The 27,937-nt window shown below is 40.2% G+C and overlaps 1 protein-coding gene across 1 annotated transcript in view; it reads left to right on the top strand.

Moving 5' to 3' along the window:
• KIF13B (kinesin family member 13B) overlaps nucleotides 1–27,937 on the top strand; it is a gene marked incomplete at its 5' end in the record, with an annotated part of 103,281 nt that overhangs the window by 58,957 nt on the left and 16,387 nt on the right. The window contains 18 exons of the mRNA XM_026067017.1: nucleotides 190–336; nucleotides 824–973; nucleotides 1,582–1,710; nucleotides 3,234–3,404; nucleotides 4,743–4,900; nucleotides 5,928–6,060; nucleotides 7,003–7,149; nucleotides 9,664–9,693; nucleotides 11,570–11,669; nucleotides 12,003–12,129; nucleotides 13,708–13,763; nucleotides 15,163–15,287; nucleotides 16,469–16,645; nucleotides 18,310–18,402; nucleotides 19,356–19,508; nucleotides 20,461–20,538; nucleotides 21,222–21,275; nucleotides 27,152–27,269. Of these exons, the coding sequence (XP_025922802.1) occupies nucleotides 190–336; nucleotides 824–973; nucleotides 1,582–1,710; nucleotides 3,234–3,404; nucleotides 4,743–4,900; nucleotides 5,928–6,060; nucleotides 7,003–7,149; nucleotides 9,664–9,693; nucleotides 11,570–11,669; nucleotides 12,003–12,129; nucleotides 13,708–13,763; nucleotides 15,163–15,287; nucleotides 16,469–16,645; nucleotides 18,310–18,402; nucleotides 19,356–19,508; nucleotides 20,461–20,538; nucleotides 21,222–21,275; nucleotides 27,152–27,269 (2,146 nt within the window). The remainder of the gene's footprint in view (nucleotides 1–189; nucleotides 337–823; nucleotides 974–1,581; nucleotides 1,711–3,233; nucleotides 3,405–4,742; nucleotides 4,901–5,927; nucleotides 6,061–7,002; nucleotides 7,150–9,663; nucleotides 9,694–11,569; nucleotides 11,670–12,002; nucleotides 12,130–13,707; nucleotides 13,764–15,162; nucleotides 15,288–16,468; nucleotides 16,646–18,309; nucleotides 18,403–19,355; nucleotides 19,509–20,460; nucleotides 20,539–21,221; nucleotides 21,276–27,151; nucleotides 27,270–27,937) is intronic.

Raw genomic sequence — 27,937 nt, 5'->3', positions numbered from 1 at the left:
AAAAATATTAGTGTCCATTTTTCTAGGATTTGGTTGCTTAAGCTAGAATTAATTAAAAAAAAATCCTAATTTCTCTCAAAGACATTCTCTGTGTTTTGTTGGGGGGTTTTTTTTGTTTGTTTTTGTTTTTTTTTAACTATTTGTTCATTGCTGTGACATGGATTCCTTGTCTCTCTAATTGTTTCCCAGAGAGGTGCAATTCTCAGTGAGCCTGCTATTCAGGTGAGAAGGAAAGGGAAAGGCAAACAGATCTGGTCGCTAGAAAAACTGGAAAATCGACTGGTAGATATGAGGGATCTCTACCAAGAGTGGAAAGACTGCGAGGAAGACAACCCAGTAAGTAAAAATGAGAACTCCAACATTGTGCCGACTAGAATTAGGTCCCTGTTAAATTTTTGATTTAAGTAGATGGGGGACAATCTTCTGGTTCTGTTGGGGGAGGGAAAAGGCAAAGAGTTAAGTTTTCCTGAGCCATTGCTGTGGGTTTTTTTTTTTCTTCTAGTGCTGAAGCAATCTTCAATATTTCATTAACCCTTATCTTGTCACTTTAATGCTTGTTTGCACATGCAGTTTGGTGGAAACATGCACACAATAAGAAGCGCTAAGTAAATGCAACAGGTGTTGAGGTTCAGGCTAACTTCTCTGAATCTAACAACATTAAAGAGAGTTTGCTGGGAACAGATCTCAAAATAAAACTCAAGTTTTCGTTCTTGTGATCTAATTTGGCCTCTTGCTTGTGTCCGTTTTTCTTTCTCTAGGCGAGTTGTGCACTGCTTTGAAAACTGTGTTTGTTTTTCTTACGTTATTCTGAATTTGATTCAAGGTGATGAGAGCGTACTTCCGGCGAGCCGATCCATTCTACGATGAGCAAGAAAACCACAGCCTTATTGGAGTAGCCAATGTTTTTCTTGAGTGCCTGTTCTATGATGTGAAACTACAGTATGCTGTTCCGATCATCAATCAGAAGGGAGAGGTTTGTCATTCCTTCTATAATCTATCCTTATTCAACTGTTTAATTACAGTCTACGGCTCTTATTACCAGTAAATTCCAGTTTCCTGTGCACAAGCTCTTTGCTAACAATTTGGGATTATGCAAATCCCACAATACCTTATTGCAGTTGTTTAGGCTGCTCCAAATCCCGACATAGTGATTGTGAAAGGGGAAAGCTTTGTGAGCACCTTTCTAAGCAAACCAGCCCAAAATAAATGCTTAGTAAAACCGGTATGAGCTATAGCTCCACTGCCTTTTGCCATCAAGAATAGGTTCTTCAATATATACGACAAGAAAAACTTCATGGGCAGCTAGGGCCTACTAAGCAATGTCCTATATGCTTTACCTTGAATGTACACTTTGCAGACCCTCTAGAGACTGGTGGGAAGGTGAGTGAGATGCAGCATGTTGTTCTCAAAGTCACTCTGGTGGCTCCGAAGCATTCAGTGATGCAACAAATTTGTAGCGCAAAATGATAAAAAGGAAGAAAACATTTGTTGATGGATTGGAAACAGTGGTACCTGTAGGTACCTGAAAAATATTACTGTTCTCTGGCACCCAAGTAACTTTTTATTTTCCTTTTTCATCAGGTATCTGGTCGTCTCCATGTTGAAGTTGTTCGAGTGAGTGGAGAGATAGAGGACAGGCTGGTAGGAGGTGAGGATAGTCCAGACTGTTCCCATGAAAACGACACTCAGGAGAGAAAACTCGTCTGCATGGTGAGTTGCAGATATATCCTAACCTATGAGCAAACTTCTCTCTTTCCAACCCAGGTATTAAAATGAAAAAGTCTGTGGTACATTGGATGCTTTGCTGGTCGTTAAATGTCTCATTGTAACCCTTTCCACAATGTCCACTTCCAGTGTTCAGCTACACAAGCAGAGTTCTGTCTTTGGACATGTTGCTAGACTATATGAAACTCTCCTGATGTTTCTGGATTAAAAAATATTAAAAAGGACGAAACAAATAGCTGATCAGTCAGTGGTATGTGCAGAGCCTAATACTTTGGCATTAGTTGTTTTCATGGCCTTCTGTAATGTTTCGGGGCCCTGAAACGCTGCTGTCTGGTCTTTACTCATGATACTTTGTCACTTTAGTAGTTGAAATAATGGAAGAAGACTAGATGTTTTTTGTTTCTTTCAGTCTCTGTGATGTTTTTAAAGTCTGCCAGGTATCCAGTAAAATAAATATAGAACTTTAACTGCACACACACACACACACACACACACACACACATACATACACACATGCACGCGCGCGCAAAATTTTACCCCAGGTAGTTTTGCTTGTAGTCTTGGAAAAACGTGGAAGTTTTGTGTACTGGAATTTGATCCATGGTATCTAATGAAAAGCAGTCACAGAATCTAATAAACGCCTTTTGAATCTTTCTCACTCTTCAATATTTTGCAAGGTGTGCATATAGATGTATTTATACATAATAATAACAGTGAAAAACAAGTGAGCAGGAAGGTCGTACCAGCAATTCTGTGTGGTAGGGAAATACAAGCAACAAGCATCGGCCAAGCTACAAATAAAGAGGGAGGCAAAAAGCATTAGAGGGAGTGGAACCCGAGTTTTGCGGGTTAAAGGATAATATGACCAATTTGGGGGCAACAGAACTGTACCATGGAGCTCCATGTGCTTGCAAACAACATGGGACATTGTGGCAGCAACACGTTCTCCTGACCGTGGATGGTGCTTAACCAGTGGATTCTAACTCATTTGATGCTAATTTGGCAAATGGAGAATAGAAGTTTGAGAGTTTTGTTTCTATGTGGCCTTGATTTTTAAGGCAGGGCAGGGGCTATTTTTGTACTGTTTCTGGCATCACAGAATGAGGACAAGTAGTATCTTCAAACAAGGAGTTTGCAGAATAAAGGAGCCCAGTTTGGTAGAAGTAGGTGATTTTTATTATTATTTCTTGAATTATAGCGTTTTTGGTGCATCGTGCTATTCAAAATAAAGGAAATGTTTTTGTGTGTTTGTAAAGTTCATCCCGCTTGCTTTCGTTCCACAGAAATAGGTGCTTGGTGACATCTAGCGGCAATTTTAAGCTGATGCAATAAAAATAGTCCAATGTATTTCAATGCGGAAAACCATATTTCGTAAAACCTTTTTGTCCCCCAGAAACTTCTTAGTTATCCTTTGCAGTGGACCAGAAAAATATTGTTCTAAGAAAAGACCTTTTCATTCTGTGCCTGACTAATAACTTCTTTATCTTTGTTTCTTATCTCTTTTCTAGATTAAAATACTTCAAGCTACAGGCTTACCGCAGCACCTCTCCAACTTTGTGTTCTGCAAATATACATTCTGGGATCAGCTGGAGCCGGTTAACGTTGCACCTGAGGTGGATCCTTCCTTATCTTCCAGCAGCAAGGAGCCGCGGTGCATGGTTGTCTTCGATCACTGCAGTGTAAATTTTTTTTCTATTTTATTAATGAAATTCTAGTCAGACAAAGCAGGTTTGTGCTTGCGTAGCACTTTGTCCGTTGCCTCTTTGCTCCCGTTATTATACTTTGTAAGGCTGGTACCCTACTACCATGTTTAATAAGAGCTCAAAACCCCCTCAGAATCCATTGCACTACACTGTTCAGTGCACAGAAATCACTGAAGAAGATAAAGTGGTTTAATAAAGGCAAGCAATCTGTTTGACCGAGAGATTTATGTTASAGTTTAGCCACAGTAAGAATGCCCAAGAGTGTGAAGAGTATGTTTGATGTCTACATTTGAGCTGATCACTGAAYGCTCTGACATCAGTGAAGAGAAATGGGTAGTTCTGGGACATGAGACCTTTCATCCTAACACAGACCTTTAAGCTAGGTCGTGTATCTTGGAAGTGGCTCTTTCTCCCTRTTGACTCTAGAGCAACTAGCCGAGTGGAGGCATCTTTAATAGAGATGTCTAAAGGTCTAAAGTCAGGTTAGGTGAATCCCAGTCAATCACCTGAGTTCCCATCTTGTTCTTCCTCTGATTTGTTATTGCATTGAGTAATTTCTTCCTTTTAGCTTATCATTTGTAAAGTAGATACAAAACCTTCTGAGTTTTGAGGCTTTGATTCTAAATGTTAGAAAACGTGGTAGTTTACTTGAACCATTGGACCAGGACTTGGACAGCATGTGGTCACTTTTCAACTCTTTGAGACTTTGGTCTTCAGCAAGTCATATATCTTTGCCTCACTTCCCCAAAATGAGATGACAGGTCTTTTTTTCTTCTATATTGTGTCCTAATGTCTTGGGGACCAGAATGACTTTACTACATGCATATAATAAAGTCAAAACAACAAGTCTCTAACCCTGATTGAGGCTTTATGGTGTTACTGTGTTGCCAACAATTAGAATAGGAAAATGCTAATTATTTTGTTCTTAAAAATGGTAGGGTCTTGAATGCATGCAGCATGAAAGATTAGCTGTGTAAATAAGACCATAACAGTTCTAATAATGCTTCTAGTGGAGAACCTTAAACAACTTTGTCAAAAGCCTTTAATTGATTTTGCAGAAATTTCAGACAGTGGAGGCACTTAAATGGGATTAGTCATATTAATGTGACTACAGTTCAGCTTATGTAGACTATCAAACATGTCTTTTCCAGTGTTGTTGTTTTTTTATTTTTATTTTTTTATTGTATCCTGCAAAATACTCCATTATAAATACAAGCTCCTCTCTGGAAAGAAAGCCTGGTACAGGGTATAAAAATGTAATGGAAGTCAGTGTTGTGCGGTCACAATCATTAACCATTTGTCGGTTACATACAGGAATTTTCTGTAAATATTTCCGAAGACTTCATGGAGCATCTTTATGACGGTGCTTTGGCAATTGAAGTTTATGGGCACAAGCAGAGTGGTGATCGCAAAAATCCAGCCCTGTGGGATTTGGGAATAATTCAAGCCAAAACACGAAGCCTTCGTGACAGGTAACTACAGAAAATAGATCATCGGTTTAGGATTCTGGAAATTCAGTGTCTGCAAGGCCAAATTTGGCAGGAGGTTTGAGACAAGTAGTCACATCTTTGTGCTGATGAAAACTGAACCAGATATTTGAGACTTTGTCTATTAGACTAGTATGAATAGACTGTCTATTGCGAAAACAACATGTGATTTCTTAGTAGGCTTCAAAAGAAAAAAAAAGAAAAGAGAAATGCTCATCTCTGTGTTTCAAATTAAAAGTGGTAAACCTTAAAGACTTCAGATGAAGACCCTTCTATTTAGGCAACCCATTTGCATGTGAGTAGTGTTTTACAAAGAAGCAAAAACAGCAGGCTGATTATTTTTCTTCATATCGTTATGCTGGTCTGAGCCAGAAAGAACCRTGAAGTCCAAAATGGCAAGGTGGTTGCTCTAACTGTAGGCTGATGTATTTGAGGTCAGACTCCAGTTCATTCCAGGCCATAAAGTGCTACGATTGTGATGTTTCCATTGGAAGAACTATTTTGCTAATTATTTCGAATGGAATAAATATGCAACAATATGGTAATTCAGACTGCAGGGTTTTGATTTTTTGCTTTTGTTAYAAAAGTGGCCATTTCTTRTTTAARCTCTTGGAAGAATTTGAGAGAAGGSAGTAGTGTGGTGAGGTTCAGAAAAGTGCCCTGAATCTTGAGAGCTTTCAAGACGATTGCATGTTTCATTCTGCTGCCTTCTGTGTGCCTCTGATCACACTGACAACCCTGGGCTTTTGTGGCAGTCGCTGAGACCAGAGCTTAAGTGTTGGAATCTAGTGGAATCGGATTTGGTGCTGGAATCAAGAAAAGGCTTATTTCTGATGTTTGACTAAAAGATTGTCAGTAAAATTATAAGCACTGGACAACTAGTAACCCCATCTGGATACAAGTGACATTTGCGGAAGTGTCCCTTCATGTCTCCAATCTGCATGGTTTGGCAGGGCGTTTGGTTTGTTTTAAGACAAAAAAAATATGTGACGGTTCCTGGCATGTTTTGCAGGTGGAGYGAAGTAACCCGAAAAGTAGAGCTCTGGGTTCAAATTCTAGAGCTGAACGAGAACGGGGAATACTGCCCAGTTGAGGTGACTCCTGCCAAGGACGTAAGCACTGGAGGCATCTTCCAGCTCAGACAGGTAAGGTGGCAGGTACAGGAGTTCAGCTGTGTAAAGAGACTACGGGAAGCTGGGAAGCTTATATTTGGTATGATAGAGGGATGGTGTCCACGGCACTGTCAAGCTTAGGTACGAAACATGGTCTTGAATAAAACAGGCAGGGGATGGGGGAAAGTGGAGTTCCTCAGTACTGCGTGAAACTGCTGCATGTGACGGTGATCAAAGGCTTACCTGTAATCTTTATGCTGTGTTCTGTTCCCAATCCTGTGGGGCTTTTTGGTTTTTGTCTTGTTTTTTCTCCTTTTGGCCAACTGTTCCCTTGTTCTTTGGATTCTACAAACATTAGATTGTTAATGCTTAACAGAGTAGCTAACGCTTCTAAATGATAAGCTTTTGCTCACAGAACACTAGGAAATAGTAAAAGTTAGATACAGGCTGCACCTCTGAACTCCTCAACTCCTTTGGTTTTTCCTACCCTTATGGCTAAAGAAAACAGTTACTTCGCTGCGCTGATGGCATCAGTGGGTAAGAATTTTCCATCAAGGAGACCAGAATCAGCATCAAGTTCACTTCAGGTSCAGTAACTCACCACATCAGACTTTCTTTTCCTCTCTTGTAGATGGGGAAGAGAACCTGTTTTCAGCCTTCAAAAGTACTTAAAAAATCCTATATGGTATGAAAATCCTCAATAAAAAGTAAGCTTTTTATTGGGGACTTGCTGAATGTTGAATATTGTGTGGACATAAATCCTTGCAACAGAAGTGGTATCTCTTGAACGCTTGGTCATTGTGGCTGAGATTGCAGTACTTGCCAGTTTATTCTTCAGAATAGCTAAAAATATGTTGCTTGCAAATGACTGCCAGTAGAGGTCTCTCTGTCATTAAGCTTTCAGGATTTTATACTTGTTGGTTGGTCAGACTTTTTTTTTTTTTTTTAAGTGCTTCAAATTGTTCCCTTGTTCAGGGGCAGTCCCGACGAATTCAGGTTGAAGTGAGATCTGTACAGGAATCCGGGACCTTGCCGCTAATGGAGGAATCCATATTATCCATTGGAATTGGCTGTGTTCAAATAAAGCATGTCAARCCACAAAAAATACATGAAAATTATCAGGTAAGAGCCTGACTCTTTCTTCTCAGCTGTGGATGTTTCCATGACTTGTAAAAATGTAAAAGTTCTAAGCTGTTGCAGTTGGAGGCAACAGCATTGGTCATGGGTTAGAAGTTTTAGTTTGTTTGGGGTTTTCTTTTTGAACCTGCTATGTAAATGCATAAAGCAATAGAAAAGATTGTCAGAACTGCTTTGACAGTGGTTTTAGGGATTATCCATGGTTCTCTACATCCAAAACTCCGTCTTTCAGAAAGTGTTGTGGAAGAACTTTCTCTTAATCAAGAATCRTTTTCATGACAAATACAATATATGTAAGACCACCTTCTGTGTCTCTTCTGAAAAAAGAGCCAAAGTTTCTAAAACTCATTAGGAGTTCGTCTAGTAGGTTTTACTTCAAATATTGAATATGGCAGCAATTTCGAGTAATTATTCAAATTAAAATGACTCAAGGGAACRTATTTCAATAATGTGGTGTTAGAAACATCAGAATTATATGGGCCAGTTGTTTTGATGGYGTCAGAAGCATTGAATCTCACCTTGAAGTGCAAGTATCTTGATGTGTGTCTAGGGAGTGTGCTCAACCTGGTGTTTAGCTGATGATTTATGGTGAGGKCATGTTGYCTCAGTTTCCCTGTTTCAGGAGATTGTCTTAATGGGGGAATCTTCTCAGTTTCTGGTGCAGTTCACTTTTTCCCCAGCAGCTAAATGAGAATTTGAGTCACTCCTGTGAGTTAGCAAGTCAAAATCCAGTGCACCAGAGCAGCCCTTTCTTGGACTTGCTTGATTAGCTGCCTTGCTTGAGACAAGGCCAACTAACTGTCTAGYGGTTTGGGGGCTACCTCCCAGCTTTCCATGCTCTCTTTACCCCRTTGACAGAGTATGCCCCAATGTGTCTGCTCCCCTTTTTGCTTCATCAGTATCGGTTTTGCATTTGTGAGGTCTGAAGTCGTTGCGTTTGAGTTGTCTCCCAGCCTCAGCAATCCCTTACTCCCTGTGTGTCAGGGGCATAAAAGGGGGATTTTCTTCCATCTTTAGAGAAATCCCCCTCCTAGGCCAGCTGTGCCTTTTATTTCCCTGTTCTGCTTACGCTCGTGACTCTGCTTGCAAGCTTTCGAACTCCCCTTCCCTCCCAGCAGTTCCCGATACCCACCTGCCTCTAGAGCAGGTAGACTCTTCTACTCTCCCACTCCTGAACCGAGCAGGCTTCTTAAGACCCTCTCGTCCTGAGACGATGGATTGGTTTCTTGTAAATGTTACGTGAAAGCTGTGGCTGCGTTATACGCACGTAACACCCATGCCCCTTTTAGCCTGCTTTCTAAGGAAACAAGGCCCAGGTGAGCATCCAGTCTGTCTCGTGCTGCTTCTTCCCCAGATAATTTCTGRTCTGTTGACCAGTTTCAACTATATCTGGCAGAGCTGACAAGCCACAAAGTAAGTTCTTTCAAGGAGAAAGACTGTACTTAAGCTCCCCTTGAGAGAGAGAGGAAGACCAGTGAGCTGTCTGTGACGCTGATAACCCCCGGGGGAAAGAGCTGTTGAAAACCAGGTTTCATTAGTTCTGCTTACAGTAACCCTTGGACTTAAACATCTGGATTTTTAGTCTCCRTATCTGCATTTCTCTGTCTCAAGTGAAACGCTATCTATGGAATGCGAAAGATTTTCTAAAGACTTGAACTAAGAAAATGCCTCTTCTGTATGGCTTTTTAATTTTAACTTAGCTAAATTTTTGCTTTGATTGCTAAGATACTGGAGTAGACTCCAGTGGCTTGTTATTACTTAAATAGATAAGTATTAACTCGGTGAGGACTGGAGTCTGCTTTTCCCTTCGCTGTGCAGGAATGACAGTCAAGCTCACTCTCATTGCAAATGGCTTTGCTTGTGGTACATGTCAAGGATGAAAGGTGGTGTCTCCCATCAGAAAATAACGGAAATCAAAATGTCTGAGGTCTGTGTTGTGCCTGGTGGGGGGGCAGACACTGTTATTCTAACTGCCTAACCGTTGACTTAGATGTTTACAGTTTTTCTTCTCTAAATGCGAAGGCAAGCTTACCTCAGATCCTTTGTGTCAGACTTTGATTTTCGGTGCCTGCTGTAGTATTCCTGAGCAGCATGATGTTCCTTTACTGTCCAGGCTCAACAGGTTCCAAGCTGTTTCGCTGCAACTACCATTTCTTTCCTACGGCAACTTAAATATTTCACTTTCTTCCAGTTAAGAAGAAATCTAATAGTGTTATTTCTGGGTTCCCCCCCCCCCCCATTATAATAGTTGGATTTTTTTAATTTACATGTTTGGACCAGCTGATAGCTGTAAATCTTTGGTACCCTCCCAGACCAGTTCAAAAAGGAAAACCTAATAGCAGGGATAAGCATCACTGTGTTTTAATTCTATGGTCGTACCATTGCTAAACTTGGACTTTTATTGAAACGTTGCTTAAAATGGTTGCACCTTTTGCATTCAAAGTGTTTCCTGCTATCAAAAAAAAAATTAATGTCATGGCTTTGTATGTTTTGGCCTAGGAAGAAGAGGATGACATGGACAGTTATCAGGTAAAAATTTTCAGTTCTCTCTTACTAGAAATGCAAATATTTTGGGGTGAGAATGTATTAGAGGAGGATTAGCATTTTTATCTCTGCTGCACTGATCGGATTTATGGACGGTCTTTTCTCAGAAGAGAATAAAAGCCTGAGAACTACGTAAATTGTTATGCTGCAAAGCCATATGGTGGGGTCAAGAGGAGGAGGGCAAAGAGCAAGATGCCTTAGTTTATATTTCCAAAACAAAATCCAACTGCTTCTCCTTTTCTGCATTTTGGGGGAAGGGTTCTCCCTTCTCAGGAAGCTATGGGTAGGTTAAGATTTTCTACATTAAGAGCAAGAATAAGCATGGTGCTGTTGAAGATGCAATCAAATTCTTCGTGCTATTTCATATTATGAATGTGCTGTGTATGAGACCTGGAATATACTGCATAATAATCAACCGTTCCTCGAGCCCTAAGACAACAGTGAGAAAATCACCGAAATCCGCACACTCTTTTTCTTTTTTTTTTGAATGTATATAATGTCACCCTTATTTGAGCCTTACAGGATAGCTGATGAGGCACGGTATCCGTGATACATTTTCACTCACTTGTGAATAACTTTAACAACAGCACATCATCGTCACTGTTGTAGGTCTCAATTTGTATAATGTGAGCAACAAGAGATTTAGGTTTAATGCTCTCTGACAGATTCCAGTATACTTCTAGGGGTCTCCAGGTGAGTAATACAAATGTAGTTTTTAGTCTTGCATCCACCTGTTTTTCTTGACAAAGTATTTGTTAGAGTTTGATGTGGAATGAATCTGAGCTGCTATTGCCATAGAAGAGGCTTGCCTGAAGGCCTCCCAGAGCCGACAGCTCATCTTTGTGGCACCCAACATGCTGCACGTGGAGCATCGTTCATCATTTCTGAGGATCTCCACACCAGAGACACATGAACTGAATGTTCTTAAGGATACTGAGGTGTTTTTTGAAGGACGTTAGCACTTCAGGAGAAAATATTCAAAGTGGCTGGGGTGCAAATGTCATAGCTAGGAACAGTGGCATGATACTGGGCAGGGATGGGTTCCTAATATGAGGCTGCTAAACACTGAGCACGAATGGTGAGTCATGAATACTGACTGGGGTCTCTAACTTTCCCATATTGTAGAGGGTAGTGAGTTTTAGACTAGCTTTGGGGCAAAGAAGATTTGTAAAGTGAAGTTTGCTTAATTGAGTACTCGGTAGTACAAAATAACAGCTAGAGAAAAAGATACGTCTCAGGCTGGCAGGGGAAAATATGTTAAGTAAGATGTGAAAAGTTAAGGGATTGAAACATCGGACACACAAGGAAAAGCTGAGAGAACTAGAATTGTTCAGCCTTGATGAGATCTCTGCTGAGCCTTCTCTTCTCAATGTGTATAAATGGGAGAGAGTAAAGAAGACAGAGCTAGACTCTTCTCAGTGGTATCCAATGAAGGGACAAGAGGCAGTGAGCAAAAATTGAAATACAGGAAATTCACTTAAAATAAGAAGCTTTTTTAAACTGTGAGAGTGGTCAGAAACTGGAAGAGGTTCCCCAGAGAGGTTGTGGATTTTACATCCTTGGAGATACTCAAGCCCTGAGCAAGCTTCTATAGCTGACCCTGCTTGAGCTGTGCGCTTGGACTAGAGGATCTCCAGAGGTCCCTTCCAACGTCAACTATTCTGCGATTCTGTGTATATTGTCCTGTAAAAAAGGAAATAATGGATAAGAGCTAAGTGGTTTGTTCAAGATGTTTTCTATCTTGCTTATCTGTTCCTTGGATGGAGGATGAGCAGAAGGGTTGAAGAAATGTGTGAGCCACAAACAGGAAACATTGGCTTTCCTGGGTCAATATTTAGCGTGACTCCTTTCCTCTTTACAGGATAGGGATTTGGAGAGGCTGCGTCGGAAATGGCTATGTGCCTTAACAAAGCGTCAGGAATATCTTGATCAGCAATTGCAAAAACTTGTTGGGAAACCTGGTAAGCAAATTATTATTAAGGCTAACGACAGTAATAGGTTGAGACACAGGTGCACACACTCCTTTTCTGTTATTATATTGTAAAATTTTAGACAGTGGGTTAATGGAGGATTGAATCTTTGAACTCACTAGTAATTTGCCTCCAGAGAAACCGGAGGTAGAGGCCTGTATAAAACCATTTGTCATTCCTGTACACTGACAGCGCGTTCTGTGTGTGCTGAATACAGACCTGAGCAGAGTGGGGTTTATTCTATTGCAATGGTATATCATCAACACGTGCTAAAGACGCTGAATAAGAAATGATCTCTGTCGTCCTGACATCCTGCCTCTCCAGATAAAACAGAAGATGATGCAGATCGGGAGGCACAGCTTTTAGAGATGAGGCTAACCCTTACTGAAGAAAGAAATGCTGTCATGGTTCCTTCTGCTGGCAGTGGGATCCCTGGAGCTCCAGCAGAGTGGTAGGAACATACATTGCCATATACAAGAATGAATGTAAAAATGATGCATGGCCTGTTCCTGGCTTGAGTTGTTGCCATTTTTTAGTTTCTCTTATCTGGACTTCATATGCTGTATGAGCAAAGTTGTTAAAATTAGTGCTCTTGCTTAAATTATTTTATTAGATTGGGTATTTGAAATCCAGAAATGCTATTTAGTAAACTATACTATTATTGATCAGAGTGTAATTATGACCTTCTAAAGAAAYGGAATCAATATTTATTACCACTGCACTTACCGTTAAAAAAAATTAGCTAATATGTTAATTACCTAGTTCATTCACTTAAAAGGCTGCTCCGTCATAATAAAACTGCATCTACAGGAGCATTTTGTTGTGCTCCTGGTTTAAGCACAAAGTCTGTTTAGTCAGCAAGTGTTGCATGTAATTTTCTAAACATTAAAAATAGTAAATTATGCTAAACTGAGATTGCCATACTGTAGCAGCTGTGAATAACAACTGCAGATAAGGAAGCAAGGCTGTTTTGCTTCTAACCTCTTGTCTTCAGTTGCTCTCAACTTTCTGATTTTTTTTTTTTTTTTCTGAGCAAGCCTCTAGCAACATTTATTGATGGAATCAAGTGTCATGGAGTTCCAGGCTGAGGCTTGTTAAAACTGGTACTTCTGAAACATAGAAATGGCAAATACTTTGTCAGTGATACTTAAGCCAACTTTCACATTAAAGTATTTGAGTAGGTTTGAAAACAGTGCTCATTTAGGAAACCTGCTTTAAGGAAGAACCTGTTTTGAACACATTTGCACCAAAGGATGTGTTCAAACTGATTCAAGCACCTTATACATTACGTAAGACCCCAGCCTGCTCCTGTTCACCATAAAATTCAGTAGGTCCAAGCTGATGGTTGATGAGATGTCTACAGCCTTTCTACAGTTAAGGCTGCAGCAAGGTTTGTTTAAGAATGTTTTTCAGGCTTCATACTAGATTTTTAGTACAACTTTAATGTTGTGAGGCTTAAAAGTGCAAGGCCACGGAATATTTAACTTTAAAAACAAACAAAAAACCATCCATCTTGCTACTTCATCCACATTATGAAAGAGGCACCTTATATGACTGTTTTGATTGTTAAATGTGTGTGTTTAACAAGAAATAGTAACGACTGTGTAGTGTGGCAGCATCAGTGTTGGTTTAAAAACTTTAGTGCTGGATTTTCTGGCTCTAAATCCTCTCTTCACTGACATCACTAATGCAGAGGCTTTTGTGTTTAATAAATGTGCATGTCAGAGTAAATAAACTTAATTTTGCTATTAGCATTTTAGAGGGGAAAAAAAAACATTTCTGAAAGCAGAGATCAAAGAAAATAATAATTGTAAGAGAGCCGGTATAAAAGAAGTACCAATTTAGTTGACTCTCTCTGAATCTGCAACAGTAAATTAAAATAAAGCTGTTCGCCAAGGTTATCATTGGCCTGACCTACAATTGCAGCTGTACAGAATGTAATATACTGTGGACTTGTATCAGAAGGTACGTGTGCTGGGTAAATCTACGTTAGTTTAAATGCCACTATTGTCCCCATTTTACATTTTAGGACTCCAGTGCCTGGTATGGAAACTCACATTCCTGTTATTTTCCTTGACTTGAATGGTAAGTGGTTTTTAAAAGGACAGAGTGCTTTGAAACAAACTTTGTATAACCAATAACCTCATAGCATTTGAGCTAATAAGATGAAGAAATGCCTGGAATGACAGGTAGATTAATTTGAGACTGTACTTATTTCATTGGGACATAGTGTTTCAAAACGCACAGCATTACATATGGAATTAACCATACATTTTAATAATCCCTATATTGTGCGGATATTTAATAAGTAAAAGAGAAATAGTAGAAGGAGTAAACCTGAGGGCTGAACAGCAAAAGCCAGTGTAAATGAAAAATAATCACAAGGTCTCACAAGGATATAGCACTGATGCTATATAATATCTTTATCAATGACTTCGAAGAAAAYGTGCAGTCACTGGTAGTAATGTCTGTGTATCCCAAAAATGTGGCCTGATAAGCTCACGTTAGTTTTKCAGAGTGGTCTTCTGGCTTTCCTTAAACAGTGTTTGTTTTCATACATCCAAATACGAGGTCCAGTCTGAACAATGTGTTTAGCAGACTCTTTTACCAAAGATGAGAAATTATAGCCAAGAAATTGGCAACCCTGAGGAAAATCCAGGGGTCAGCAGTGGCTAATCAGCTGAACAAATCCTTCTTATGATGTTTCAAAGAGGGCTAAAACTTGCATTAGAAGCGTCAGGTAAGAGTGGGGAGGTGGCATTTTGCCTATCGCAGTGACGCCTTTGCTGCGATTACATTTATGGCTTATATATCAACGTGCTTTTTGAGATGCATGCAATGGCTTCAGAGAGGCGCTAGTTAGTAATTTATTAATAGTGAGAGACTCAAGCCAGAACAGGTTGAACTGCTTCTCAAAGACCAGATGAAGGATTTGTTTGATCACAGTCTAAAAGTACTGTATTTTTGCTTGCTCAATCTGCAGCTTATCTTTATTTTTAAAAAAAGGAAGAAAAAAAAAAAAAGGAAAAAGATACGAACTAATATCAAACAAGCAGTATACTTGGTATGGTTGAGCAGTAGTGCTGATAATATCGCTGTGGGCAAGGAGGGGAGGTTCACACCTGGGGGAGATTCTTCTCTCCCCGTAGCCTCCTCTTCTCTCCCTGTAGCCTCTTACCTCCGTCTCCAATATCCTATACAGTTGGTTGTAGCTAACTTGCCACCTGCTTCAGAAACAATTATGAGTTCCACAAAATAGAGGACTTTATAAGGCACATTTCAGTCTCCGCGTGCCCAAATGTATGTGCGCACTTCCCGTATAGCACTGTATAACTAAAAGCGGGAGCTTTTCTTATGCAAGTAGAGCGCAGGTATCCAAGCTGGCAGTTGGTGATGAAAATGTGAATTAATGACTCCTCAGATGTTCTTAACAAAGATAATTGCTTTGTGTCTCCTAACCTTCTTCATCCTCCTTTGATTCTAGCTGATGACTTCAGTTCCCAAGATAATCTCGATGACCCAGAAGCAGGTGGGTGGGATGCTACTCTTGTTGCAGAAGAGGAGGAGGAGTTCTTTGAACTGCAGATTGTAAAGCATCATGATAGTGAGGTAAGCAGAGATCCAGACTAGAATATTTAGCTCAAGAGTCTTTTAATTGTTCTCATGAGAAGACAAAATATCAAAGATGGCATATAGAAATATATAACACATCTCTTGTGTGGCTGATTTTTGTTTTCAAGGAGTTGAACCATGATTAAAAAAAAAAAAAAGAAGAAGAAAATTCAAGAATCTTCCTTCACCTAGACCCAGGTGTTACAAATGCTTGAAATTCTGAGTTTGTATTAAACTTAAACAAAAGCAAACAAAAAAACCCCCAAGCAAACTGGAATATGGAAGTCTACCGCTGGGAAGCCTAACAATCTTAACTGTGACTATGGATTAAGTTCTTTAACTGTGGGTGGTTGTATTCATTATGCCCCATTTTACAACGTAGCTCATAGTTTTATGGGGGTAGGGAGCTACTTTATTAGGCTGAGGCATTCATGTCACATATCTTGCTGTATATTGGTTTCTTTTAATTAAAACTTTTAGCTCTAAAATTGGTGGCTTGTTAATTCTTGCTGTTGGTTTTGGAATAATATCTGTGACTTTTTCCCCCTTAAAATTTGCTCCTTACTGTGAAGCTTATTTCTTTTTAGTGTTCTTAGAGGAGCTTTATTCCTGATGATCTTTGGGTTTTTTGGTTGTTGGTTTTGTGGTTTTGTTTTAAAGCCTGGAAAGATTGCTACCAGGCTGTCTTTCTTACGACTTGAAAATAAGCCATATAAACCTTCTGCAATATTTATATTTTAACCTTCAAGAAAATTCCAGCTTTTGTTGTATTGCTACAACTGTTTCAGCAAACTCCTTTCTTAAATACTGAATGGATAGTTTTCATGTAGTGTAGTGGAAGAACTTCATTGCAGTGTCTGTTGCTCTCTGGCTTATCTTAATAAATTAATAAAAATTAATAAAAGATCTTTCTTCAAGGTGAAATGTTCCAGAGTTTGAGCAAGTTGGCATTTTTAATCCCAACATCTTCATTTGGCAAACTAATGTTGTTTTTTTTTTTTTTTTATTTTTTAATGGCCTCTTCTAAAATGCAGGCATTTTTCTTCATAGGGAGTGAGCTGGAGAAGCTGGCTCTCAAAATTTATGTATTATGTATTTTTGTTAATTATGCTTAATTAATTACAGTTAATTATACTCCTAATTATGCTTATTAGAGGATACATTTTTTTCCTTTGCAGGTGAAAGCAGAAGCCTCGTGGGATTCCACAGTCCACGACTGTATCCAGCTCAGTAAAGGAACAGCCGCGGATGAACGAGTTTACCTTATTGTGAGAGCCACTGTCCAGCTCAGCCATCCTGCAGAAATGCAATTAGTGTTACGCAAACGCATCTGTGTTAACGTTTATGGCAGACAGGTATATCTTTTATAATCCTTCACRTTTTCACTCTGCCCCAGGTTTATCAGTGCTTCAAGGAGGGAAGGCTGTGATTTGTGAAATACGCCGCTGCTGTGTGCAATGTGCTGCTGCTATGACTCTTTCCTTGAAGCTACCTTCCGCTCTCCCTGAGCGAGAGAAATACATTAACTGCTTGCAGAGAGACTCCGAGATGACAAGTAATCTTTGTAGTATCTTCAGTATTGTGGATGACAATACAGCCTTTTTTTAAAGGCTCGTGTGTAACATGGAATATGAGAGATTATCTTTGTGTTTCAGTATTATTTGTGTTGACTGCTCAGTAATTGCTTTATTCCCGATCACTGAAAAGTGGAAAGAGTTAACGCTTCATGAGCTTGGAGTTCATATTTTGCAAAAATTGTGCATCAGAAGAAACCTGTGCATATCCCTATTCCTACAGTATGTTCCCACATTACTGATAACCATTTCTRTGTATATATATGTATCTAGGTATAAGCATTCACACTTGAGACCCAAATATTTAAGGGTAAGTAGCAATGGTTGGAGAAAGGGTTCCCTGTGTAATTCCTCAAAGTTAGTCACTTTGGTCCTTTGTATCTTCCAGTTGGCTTGTTCCCTTATGATACTGCATAGGTAAAAGCGGGATGTTTCACAACTGGAAAGCGGTTGTGATCCCCTTTGCAGCAGCAGGTCCTGAAAAATATTTTATTCTTGAGGAAGATGATGGGCAGACAGAGACTCTGTTCAGCATTGTGTCAAAATCCAGCTTCCCGTGGCAGTGATGGTGGCAGTGACGATGACAAAGCAGGAAGCCTGACCTGCTCTTCTGTTTGCCCACCTGTAGTTAAAATCTGGAGCAAGAGCAGAAGAGCTGTGGTCACACCCCAAAACCCTGTAGGCAGTTCTAGAYGGCTTTTAATGTTAGAAATAAAAGAACTGCAGCTCTTGATGCCTTGGTTAAGCAAAAGCTTCTTCTGAGGAAGGGAACAGGGAATTTTTTGATCACGTAGCATGGGAAGAGCCTACTCAACGCATAAATTGAGCCTGCCAATAATTATAATTGTATTAAGTCTTCATCAATTCTGTTTCCTACAGATTTAGTCAACGATGCTTTCTAACTATTATCCAACGCATAATCTTCAGCTTTCTTGCTAGGTTTCTAAAAATCCTCATCGATAACCTTTCCTGGGTGTTTGTCTCAGCAGCATCTTTGAATGACTCATCTCTGCATTAATTCACCAGTCCAGTTCTTAACCCTGCAAGGCGCCAAGTCAGCATAAACAATGTCCATGCCCCCTTAAATCATTCTTCGTAACGATCTCTTTGGTCAAGAATTTAATGCCTCTTCTTGTCAATATTCAAGACGAGTCACCTAGGGCTCTACAAAAAAAAAAGTCTAGAACTAGCAAATGCTGCGTGCGCTAGTTAAGCGGTCACCTTGCAATGAGGGAAGTTAATCCTGTTCCTGCATGTGAAATACAGACAAGCAAATGATTTCTCTCTGAGCTAAAATCTTTGCATCCTGCAAACTTGTTGGCTAATCTTTGGGTTTGAGCTTCTTCCTATGTAAACTGTATTTACTTCAGATGAAGTATGTTAAAACTTTTTTTTTTTCTTAAAGCAAGAAATATTTTCCTTTTTTTTTTCTTTTTTTCCTGCAGGGCTTTGCACAGAGTTTCCTCAGAAGAATGTCTCACCGAAGTTCAATTCCTGGCTGTGGTGTCACTTTTGAGATAGTCTCCAATATTCCAGAGGTGAATAGGAATTCAAAATATCTGAAGTGGGTTAGGAATCTTTTTTGCTTGTTTTGAGCATGTTATCTCTTGCTGCTTCAAGCACAAACTATGGTTCTTAAGAAAGATTAAGAGAATTTCTTTACATGCTGCCTCATCAGTGTCACTGTATATTCTGTTGAGTGAGGATCTGTTTGCTTAAGTCCTCAAAGAAACATTTTAAAGAACCTTTTATTAGGGCTGTGGGAGGGGAGAGAAAAAGGGGGAGAAAAACGGGTAGATGAAATGCCTGAGTTGAAATTTAGATAACATGAAAATAGGTTTAAAAAAAAATTGCCTTCTTCTAAGTAGTGTCTTGATTTAGCCCTTGATTTCTGAGCATGTTCATACTTTCCTTCGATGTTAATCCTTTCCTTCCAAACCGATGCTCTATCACTTGCACTTGCAAGCACTTGCAAAAACATTAACACGTGAAGAGCCGAAACCCTGGTTGCTGATACTGCCCGACTCCCTTTTGTTCCGCTGTACTTAGCGCTCTGTGCTGAAATGTTTCTGCAGCAGTGTTTTTAGTTGCAAGTTGTTTAGAATTTTGTTTTCCTCACAGGATAAATAACATCCCAAATGTGTTTGAGTGCTTTTTAATTACAAAATATCTGAATGCAGTCCTTCGGTCAGTCAGTGGGAATGTCTCGCCGTGAGACTCTCAAAAGGCAAGAGCAGTAACCACGTACAGCCTGAGATGATGACTGCAACCGTGGTGGGAGCACCCGTCCAGCGTGCGTTGCACAAGCTCCTTCAGTGCGGTTAGGCTTATATTCAGAAATCTCCAACAAGATGTCTGCATCTGCCCCTGAGCTGAAGGAAGAACAATGTTGAATCTCTCTTCCATGTTTTAAAAATGTCTTCTCTGCAGGACTGATGTGTGAGATTTTTCTTTTATTCAAAAACGAGGGCATTTCTTGTCTTTCTCCCAGGATGCACAAGGAGCTGAAGAGCGGGAAGCACTAGCCAGAATGGCAGCAAATGTTGAAGATGCAGCTTCAGCTGACTCTGAAGCCTATATTGAGAAATACCTGCGGAGCGTGCTGGCTGTGGAGAACATCCTCACCTTGGATCGTCTGCGCCAGGTCTGGTTTTAGGGCTGTAGTGGAACAGCAGAGAATACGCTTACTGAGAACACCACATGGCAATGGAAATGTTCTCATAAGTGCCTACAATGGCTTAAAAAAGAAAAACGAAAAGACCACTTCACTTCGCTACATACCTCAGCTTTTCAAAGCGTGCCTGTGGCAAAAGTCCAACGAAGCAAATGTGCAGGCATAGATCTCTTTACAGAGATGTTCTCATTCAGCTGCCTGCGATACGGATGGGACTGGAAGCTTTATATTAAATGCACTGTCTATTGTGGGGTCCTCAGTTTGTTTTTAAGACTGTGCCTTGCTAATTATGGTTAGAGTTCTTGTTTCTAGCTCTGGGTTAGGAGCTCTTGTCATTTTGCACATATTCTGCCATGGACAAACCAAACCTGTTCTGTCAGTAAAGACAATGGTGATTGGGTTAATCCTAAGAACTGTAACTTGATCTGTTTACCAGGAAAAACACAGGAGAGGGAAAYATTTATTGAAAATTGTTCTTCTGGATATTAATTATGCAAGCACRAAAGAAAGTTATGCAAAACAAGCCAGAGTATGTGCCTACCCACTATAAATTAATGGYGAAGTGCGATGCACTCTAAGTATTGAAAGCAAGTTCCCTGTCATGTGTAATTAGTTTAAAGGATTAAAATAAGAGCTCAGCTAGGAAAAGGAGTCTAAGTCTTTGCATCTGTGACAGTYGTGTCATGGATTGAGAACCAGCTGTAAAATCCTACCTGCGTCAATCAGCAAAACACTAGATGTTAAAACTTGTCCACTCTTAGGCTTGTAACTCTGTTATGTGCGATTTTAGATTATAGWGCACCTTTGAGACAGAAGCCTGTGCAAAAGGCTGTTTAGAAACATTTTTCATATATAGACTAAACTACCCTGGGATAATTGGAGTTGGAATTTCTTTTTTTTTTTCTTTTTGTGTGGTTGGCAGGAAGTTGCTGTAAAGGAGCAGCTAATGGGAAAAGGAAAACTCTACCGCAGGAGCCTGAGCTCTCCCAATGTGAATCGGGTGAGTATTCACTGCTGGTATCTACAGGGCGATGAGGGCAGCAAGTCCAGCCTTTCCGTTACAGGTCCCTAGAATGCCAGAGTCGCAGAGCACAGCAATGAATTTCCTTTGGCTTGATCCTTCTATTTGTRCTGTTTATGAGCATGTAAATTGCTAAGCGGAGGCAAAACCTGCAAATGTGAATCCTTTCACCATACGGGCTAGTATGCTTAAAGCACGCTGGCATCCACACAATCCAGACCATCTGAAAAAGCAGTGTAAAAGGAACTCCTGCAGTTTTTTCTGAACACTGGAGGTGTTTCATTTACATACCAAGTTGAAGATTTTTTCATCTTCCCTAGAAGATTTGAAAGCAAATTACAAGTATTTAATGAGTTAAACTTTGTAACAGCCTCATAGGGACATTATCTTTTCCTGTTTAGAGCCTAGGAAAAATGARACACTTTATTGCCCAAAATTTGGAATCAAATGCTTTGGTGGAACTAGTAATGAAAACTTTTTGCCAAACGCTGGCTCCTTTGCAGTCAGTAGCCAGGATTTCACCTTATGTCTCTTGGCTTTCAGTTCTGCTTTAACTGCAAGACGGTGTCTTTTCACCCTTCTTTGTTTTTGTCAAAAGGTATACGTTTATCAGTCGTTTAAGCTATGTTAAGAAATAATTCTGCATGCCTTAACCATTTCAGCTTTCTGGAAGCCGCCAAGATTTAGCTCCCCCCTATAACCTGAGCAGTAACCGGGTGAGTATCTGAAACTCTCCTGAGAAATATTCTCTAGAAGAAATACAGCCACAGCGACTGCATTATGCCAGTCTTGGGCATATAACAAGAAATAGCTGTAAAAGATGGGGTGCACCCTCGTGCTCTTTATGTCCTCGGGGCCATTCCTGGGACATGGTGGCTTTGGCCATGCAACACTAGCTCTCCCTGGGAAGGCTCCCAGGCCTCCTTCCCATCTTTAGCGCTGCTGCCGCCTGCTATGCGACGTGCAGCAGCAGACCAGATTATACGTAGCCGTGCATTACATGGGAGAGCGTTTGTCAGGGAAAATTTTCTCATTGTCACTGCTTCAAAGCTCTGCCAAAGCTTTTACCTGGTCGGATGCAAACCTTTCGGGTAAGGAACAAATTTGGGCTCACATGTAAGTCCAGGTCCACCTTAAGGATAGAGTAGAGACCAGTGCAGTGAGTCTCTGACCTTCACAAGGGAAACCAGCAGTCTTAAGCTTGAGAAACCCCATTACGCTCTATAAAAATAACAGTACAGATCAAAAGTATTTCTTTAAAAAGAGAAAGATTAAATTTAAACTTATTTTCCAAAGCCTAGATAAACTGAAGTGCCTTCTCCTGATAGATATTCTGCCCAGCATGCATGTAGTCATTTTAAAAGGGAGAATCTGATGGTGACAAGGCATTTTAATGCATAATGCAGTTGCATGGAATAATAGAATTTTGATGCAGTGCTCTAGCATTGGTTGCTAAATATGCTACATTTGATCCATGTGGAGAATGCTAAAATATGTGCAGGTAATAAAGTGCTTATAGCAAGTTGTATACAGAGAGAACTGTGGAATGTTTCAATATTATAGTTTTTATCTCAAAAATTGAAGATCTGAGTTCTTAATGATTTTTTTTATTTTTGTTTTTTTCTCCCTTCCCTTTAATAATTTCCCTCATTGCATGTTTCAGAGTCCAAAGGTCCCGGCAGAGGTAATGCATTAGGTCCACCTAATGAGTGAGATAATCATCTTATCTCACTATAAAGTTTATTTTGCTCACTTAAACGCTTTTACTTCCTGCTTTAAAGATGCTGCTGTTGGTGTCTCATTTGCATAGTACATGGCAAATGAGTTTTTCCATTGAAAAGCCTGTCATTAAAGCAGTATGAAACTGGTACAGATGAGAGAACATTCTCCATCTTGGGTGCATCTTGTAGCTTGTTACAGAGCTGTAGCTATTTAGATACCGTGTTTCACAGTTCTGTGGACATATAAACGTGATAGGGTGCAGTATTTCGCAAATGACCCCATCTCAGGTGAAAAAACAGATGGACACAGAAAGCAGGCAAATATGTGCCAGCCATGTATACATCAGCTTGGAGATCAGATAAACATTGAGAGCTGCTTCCATGTCTTTCCTCTGGCTTTAAGGCTTCCATCAGATAGCTAAGCATTAACAACTTTTGATTTCTGGGAAAGAGTGAATTTAAATTAATACAGGGCCAATGGAAAAGACGTTTATCCTTTGTATCGTGTTCACGCTCTCAGAGGAATGGTTGTCCCTCTGGTTGTACCAGGCTTTGGTTAATTGCAATTAATTGGTAGTGGTTTGCATGGGGTTTTGCAGCTCTTTGCCGTATTTGGTATAACCACTGACAAGCACGCTGTACTGCTGTAAGATGGGGCTGGAATTGTGTAGCTTACCTCCTTGCTTGCGGCGTGCTTAATTTCAAAGCGCTTGCTACTAGGACAGTAAAGGGGATGGGAGTGCAAACTCCCCCGTTAGAGATTTCCGGTTTCAGATGGGCACCTGGTTGAGGTTTTTTATATGGAGATAAATGGAAGTTTTTGTAATCACTAGGAAATGCTACAAAAATTCATAAATGTTCCTGTAGCGCACAGACATCGTAAAGCCAGACTGGTGATATCAATCCTATCTATTTTAGCATAAGGAATCCAACAACAGCCTCACGTGCTGGGTTTCGGCTAAGTTAGTTGTCTTTGTAACTTGGAGAGGAATTCAATGAGTATGTAAAAGTAAGAAGTCTTCTGCAGTGTTGATGAATTATTATTTTACCAGGAATTTGGTTTTGCTTACCAGTGACTATAGTAAACTAATTTCAAGCAAGTGGTTTATTGTAGCGTAAGAAACATCAGTCACAGGATAGTAATTGCATCCTGAATTGTATGCAGAACTTATCTGTCAAGCCTGTATACTTTAATGTTAGGAGAAGCCCTTGATACTTTTTCAGGATCTTCCTCTCCTTAACTTTTATTCCATTACTTCATTTCCCTCTTTAATTTTAATCTCATTATTCCTTGTTTTGCAGCTGTCTCTACCATGGATTTTTGGGTTGGTAGGATGGTTCTTGAGTCTCATTCCTGTATATATGTAAAGGACCATTCATACTGTTAAAGTTATCAATACGGACTATACTTTAATTTTTAGCCCTACGAATTGCCAGGAATCATTCCCCTGCAAACAAAGAATATAAAACAAGTTAGAATAAAAAGGAAGGGTGGTGTCAGTGCAACTAAAATAGACAGATCAGAAAGTTTCCGGAATCAGGACCTAGACTTCATAGCAATGCAGCAAGAGTTGTCTCTTTGTTACTAAACGCATGGATGAGCGGTGACATTCTCATCTGAAGAGCTGGAAAAGTCGTTCTCCTGGACTGGAGATGAGAAGTGGGTTTGGCACATTTTTGAAGAACGCTAAAGATTATCTCTGTGTACTGACGCCAGAGGCCTAAAGACAGCTTTGTAGCAGAGAGCTTCTAAAGAGCAAGCCAGCTCTGATTTTTTCTTTTTTTTTTCTTTTTTTTTTTTTAATAATGACTCACAAGCTTAAGCTACCTAACTGGACAAGAAAGCAGGGAGATGCCTTCTAAATTAGCTTCAGAACACAGTGTTACACTTGTCTCTTATTAGGTTAACAGAACTGTATGTGGTCTTACCTCTGAGTTTTATTTGCTTGCTTAAATGAGGACAAGCCAATTCTTACTCCTGTTATCACTACAGATATGATGTGGTTATGGGAGAGTGAGATGAATTCTGTTTCATCTTGCACATCAGCACGAGTGTCAAGTGAGGTGGCAGTACAGCATCTCTTGGGGGTGATTTAAGATACAGAGCTGGATTTTCACATTCCAGGCTGCTTGCACTGAAAGTTTAAAAATTCAGTGGACTTACAAATTGGATAAATTAGATGCACAAAGAATGGAAGGCACCTCTGACCTGTTTTACAGGTGTTCTTCTGCCTATAATCACAATGAAAAATTTCACAGTTTGTTCTTAGAATACCTTGACATAATAGCTATGCTGTCTTTGACAGTTGTCTTTCCTTTCTGAAGTGCCTAACAGTTTGTAGCTCAAAAGCTTTGTATCCAAAAGCCATGTAAGAGGACAATATTGTGCAACTTAACCTTCAGGTTTTACTGGGAACCAGAGGTTTTTCACCAAATTGGTACCGTGTAGATCAATGGAAATAACCTCACTTTCTGGCTCACTAGAACAGTGAGGAACTAAGGAACTTTGGCTGAAAAAGAAACCTTCAGAAGAGCTTTTTTGCTCTTCCATGTTTCTTTTGCTTAACCTCATGTCAACTTCTCCCAGACTGACATCAGTACCAGACCCTAAGGCAACAAAATCAAATGGTATTTCATCATTCTTTGAGTCATGTGACTGCATCCCACCAAATATTCCTCTACTTTCTTTAAACTTCTTCAGCACCGCTGAGCTGGGGTATCCAAAGAAGACAGAATTGCATGGAGATATTTTCCTCATCTGGATATAATATGAACTCTTTTCTCACATTTTATTTTCCTCCTGCAAACTAATCCATCAGCGGGAGTCAGAGGAGACTTCAGTCCACCTACTGAAAGGGGAAGACAGACTGATCATAGCCCAAAGTCTTTGGATGTTTCCATGCTGCCTCAAAAGGTCTACTGCAGAGCATGAAATAGTCAAAATGGCAGGATAAGAAGGGCTTCAGGTATGAGTAGAACAGTTCAGTCATCCACACTGATAAAGCAGGAAGCTTTTAAGAAGGGCTTAAACCCCAAAGGCATCAAAAATACAAGACTAAACAAAGTCCTGGTGATACTGTTACTCCGAGCCTGGGTTACACTAGTTTTGACTTTCAGGGTGGCTGCTTCCAGTCAGCTCGCTCTTTAGATCTCCAGAATGCTACTTCACAGAAACGGAGCCTGTTGTCTCTATATCTAATCAGATGGTTGTTAGCTGGTTCCGATCTGAAGACAGGTGCTGCTCAGCAAAACTGCAGTTTACTTGTTATTCAAAGCAGGACTGCTTCTATGGGACTAACTTATAGATCCAAATGGAAACGATTTTTGCTCTGGGCTGCTCAGTGTGACCTTCAACCCGTTGGAGAAATCTATTCCTCCTATCCTGGCTTATTTATTACCTGTGAAACATTCAGGACTTCGAATTACAGTTAAGATTAGTTTAGCTGCCTGTCATTTTCCTGTTCAAGGTCAGATTATTTCCTTGCATCCAACAGTGTGAAGCTTCTTGAAAAGGTACCTCCCTCCTCAAAGGGAAATACATAAAACTTGTTGTCTGGTACCTAGCAGATCTGTCCACCTTTTGACTCCTTATCACCATGTTCACTGTGCCATCGCATTGTCAAAGCATTTCTGTTTCTGTTACCTCTTTTAAAAGTACGGGCAAGGTTCAGATATAGATAGAAATAATACAGACAAATACAGATATCATACAGAATTTGGACAAATAAAGTGCACTTGACCATAGCCTAAATTTTACCAGAAGTGGGATCAGACTTCAGTTTGTACTGGTTTATCTGCCTTACCACCATCGTGTCTTCACAACCTCTGCTTGTGGAACAGTGAAACCTTCCAAGCTTGTAGTCTTGAGGGCGCTCTACTTACCCGAACAGGACAGAGCTTTTCCACAAGACGTCAGGACTATTTGTGGCATTTGAGGCCAGGCTGTTTTGACACATAGACTCTGTAAATAGATATAGGATTGCATTAAGATCTCCTATAAATTAAGTAAATTAGCTCCATGTAGCTAATTGTGTAGCCACACTGGTCTGAAAAGAGATCATACCCCTCACACGGGTTGGATACCTACCTCTCGGGGGATCCATTTAGTCGGAATCCATCTAGAGAGTCATGGGAGCTGTGGGAAGGAAGGTAGCCTGCTGCCTTCTCTGTTGGTTTTACGACCTCATCTGTACTCATGCTCTTGCAGATCTGAAAAGCATGCATTTCGTCTCCATTAACCATGTCAAAACTCTAACCTCTCTTTGCTTGATCTCCTTGACCCTTGGTATCTGCTACTYGTTGTCATGTATTCCGTCTCTCTTCCCGTCTCTTAAAAAGAAACGGAGCTACCACAGTTTGTTTCTTCTTCATCTGGTCAGCTTGTCCATTATCTGATCCTAGGCCCTAACATCCAGCTTTTAGGTCTAAGATCATATTTCTTTTCTTGTTTGGAGCTCTGCGTGTCCTTACCCCTTTTCTCCTACACTCTCTACATCCAGACTTCACCGACGACTACTTCCTGATCAGATACACAAAATATTTAGGGCTTTGGGGCAGACAGTGCTATTTTGTTTTCACCTGGTTATAAGGTACTCAACTTCCAGAATACAGCTGCGCAATTGAGTGAAATATTGTAGACTTGTAAATATAGATTTTTTTTCTGTGCCTTAATGCTGATGGGAGCTGAGGGTGCTTATCTTTGCAGGATTGGGTCTTTCAACTAAAAGTGCCTCAGGGGAAGGGTCTTTCCTCAGCTCTGCGCATTGTGAACTTTGCAAAGCGGCTGTGCGAGATGGCATGGTGTATAAATATGGCTGTACTCGTGCTAGTGTGCTAACTTTGAAAAATTCAACCTTTTTTTCCCCCCCTAGGGTCGATGGGAGAGCCAGCAAGATGTATCCCAAGGTGCCGCAAATTCCAGTAGAGGCATTAGTCCATCTCGTACCTCTCTGCCAGGCTCTGTGCAGCAGAATCACTCTCCTGATCCAGGTAAGGGCTTTCCTGAAGCTCAGCCAGCTCCAGTGAAAATGGAACGAAATCGCCCTCGCTCCTGAATGGCTCTGCAGAGCAGAGCAATTTCCTTTCCAAAGCAACGTCTGCGCAGTTCCCTTTCTGCGCTCTTTACTGTGTGAACGTATAGCAGTCATGACTAAGCTTGCGCTGTCTGCCTGCCTACTGTAGATAGCCTTTACTTTAAATCGGATACTAGTTCTGCAAAGTGGTAAATGCCAAGTGTTGAGAGTTGTCTTTGATTTCTGAAAAGGCAGTCTTTCTCTCAGAAGCTTAATTTCTAACCAAAAGTTAGCTGGGCTCATAATGTGTCATCCGTTACCTGAGTGAAACAGTGAAGACAACAAGGCTACTAGTGTTTCAGAAAATAACCAGCACTGGAATTGGATGAATATTTTGCAGTTGGTTGCACCTACTGTATATGGTGTTTTCTCAAGGGAGAGTAGAGTAGAAAAACAGTGTGAGAGAAGTTGAATGTGCCTACTTTTTTTTTTTAAAACATGGATTTTCTCATCTTCTACTTCTAGGAGGTTTTGTAAATGCCATTAAAACTGTGTTGTATGGCCATCCTTTTTCAATTTTCTTTCTAGAGTATTTCTGCTTCTGCAAATTATAAAGCATTTATGCTTCCAATTGCAAACAAGAAG

The sequence above is a fragment of the Apteryx rowi genome, unplaced genomic scaffold (genome assembly GCF_003343035.1).
Source record: "Apteryx rowi isolate R43461 unplaced genomic scaffold, aptRow1 scaffold_251, whole genome shotgun sequence".
Classification (NCBI taxonomy): Eukaryota; Metazoa; Chordata; class Aves; order Apterygiformes; family Apterygidae; genus Apteryx; species Apteryx rowi.
This window is presented reverse-complemented; position numbering and strand designations above follow the sequence as displayed.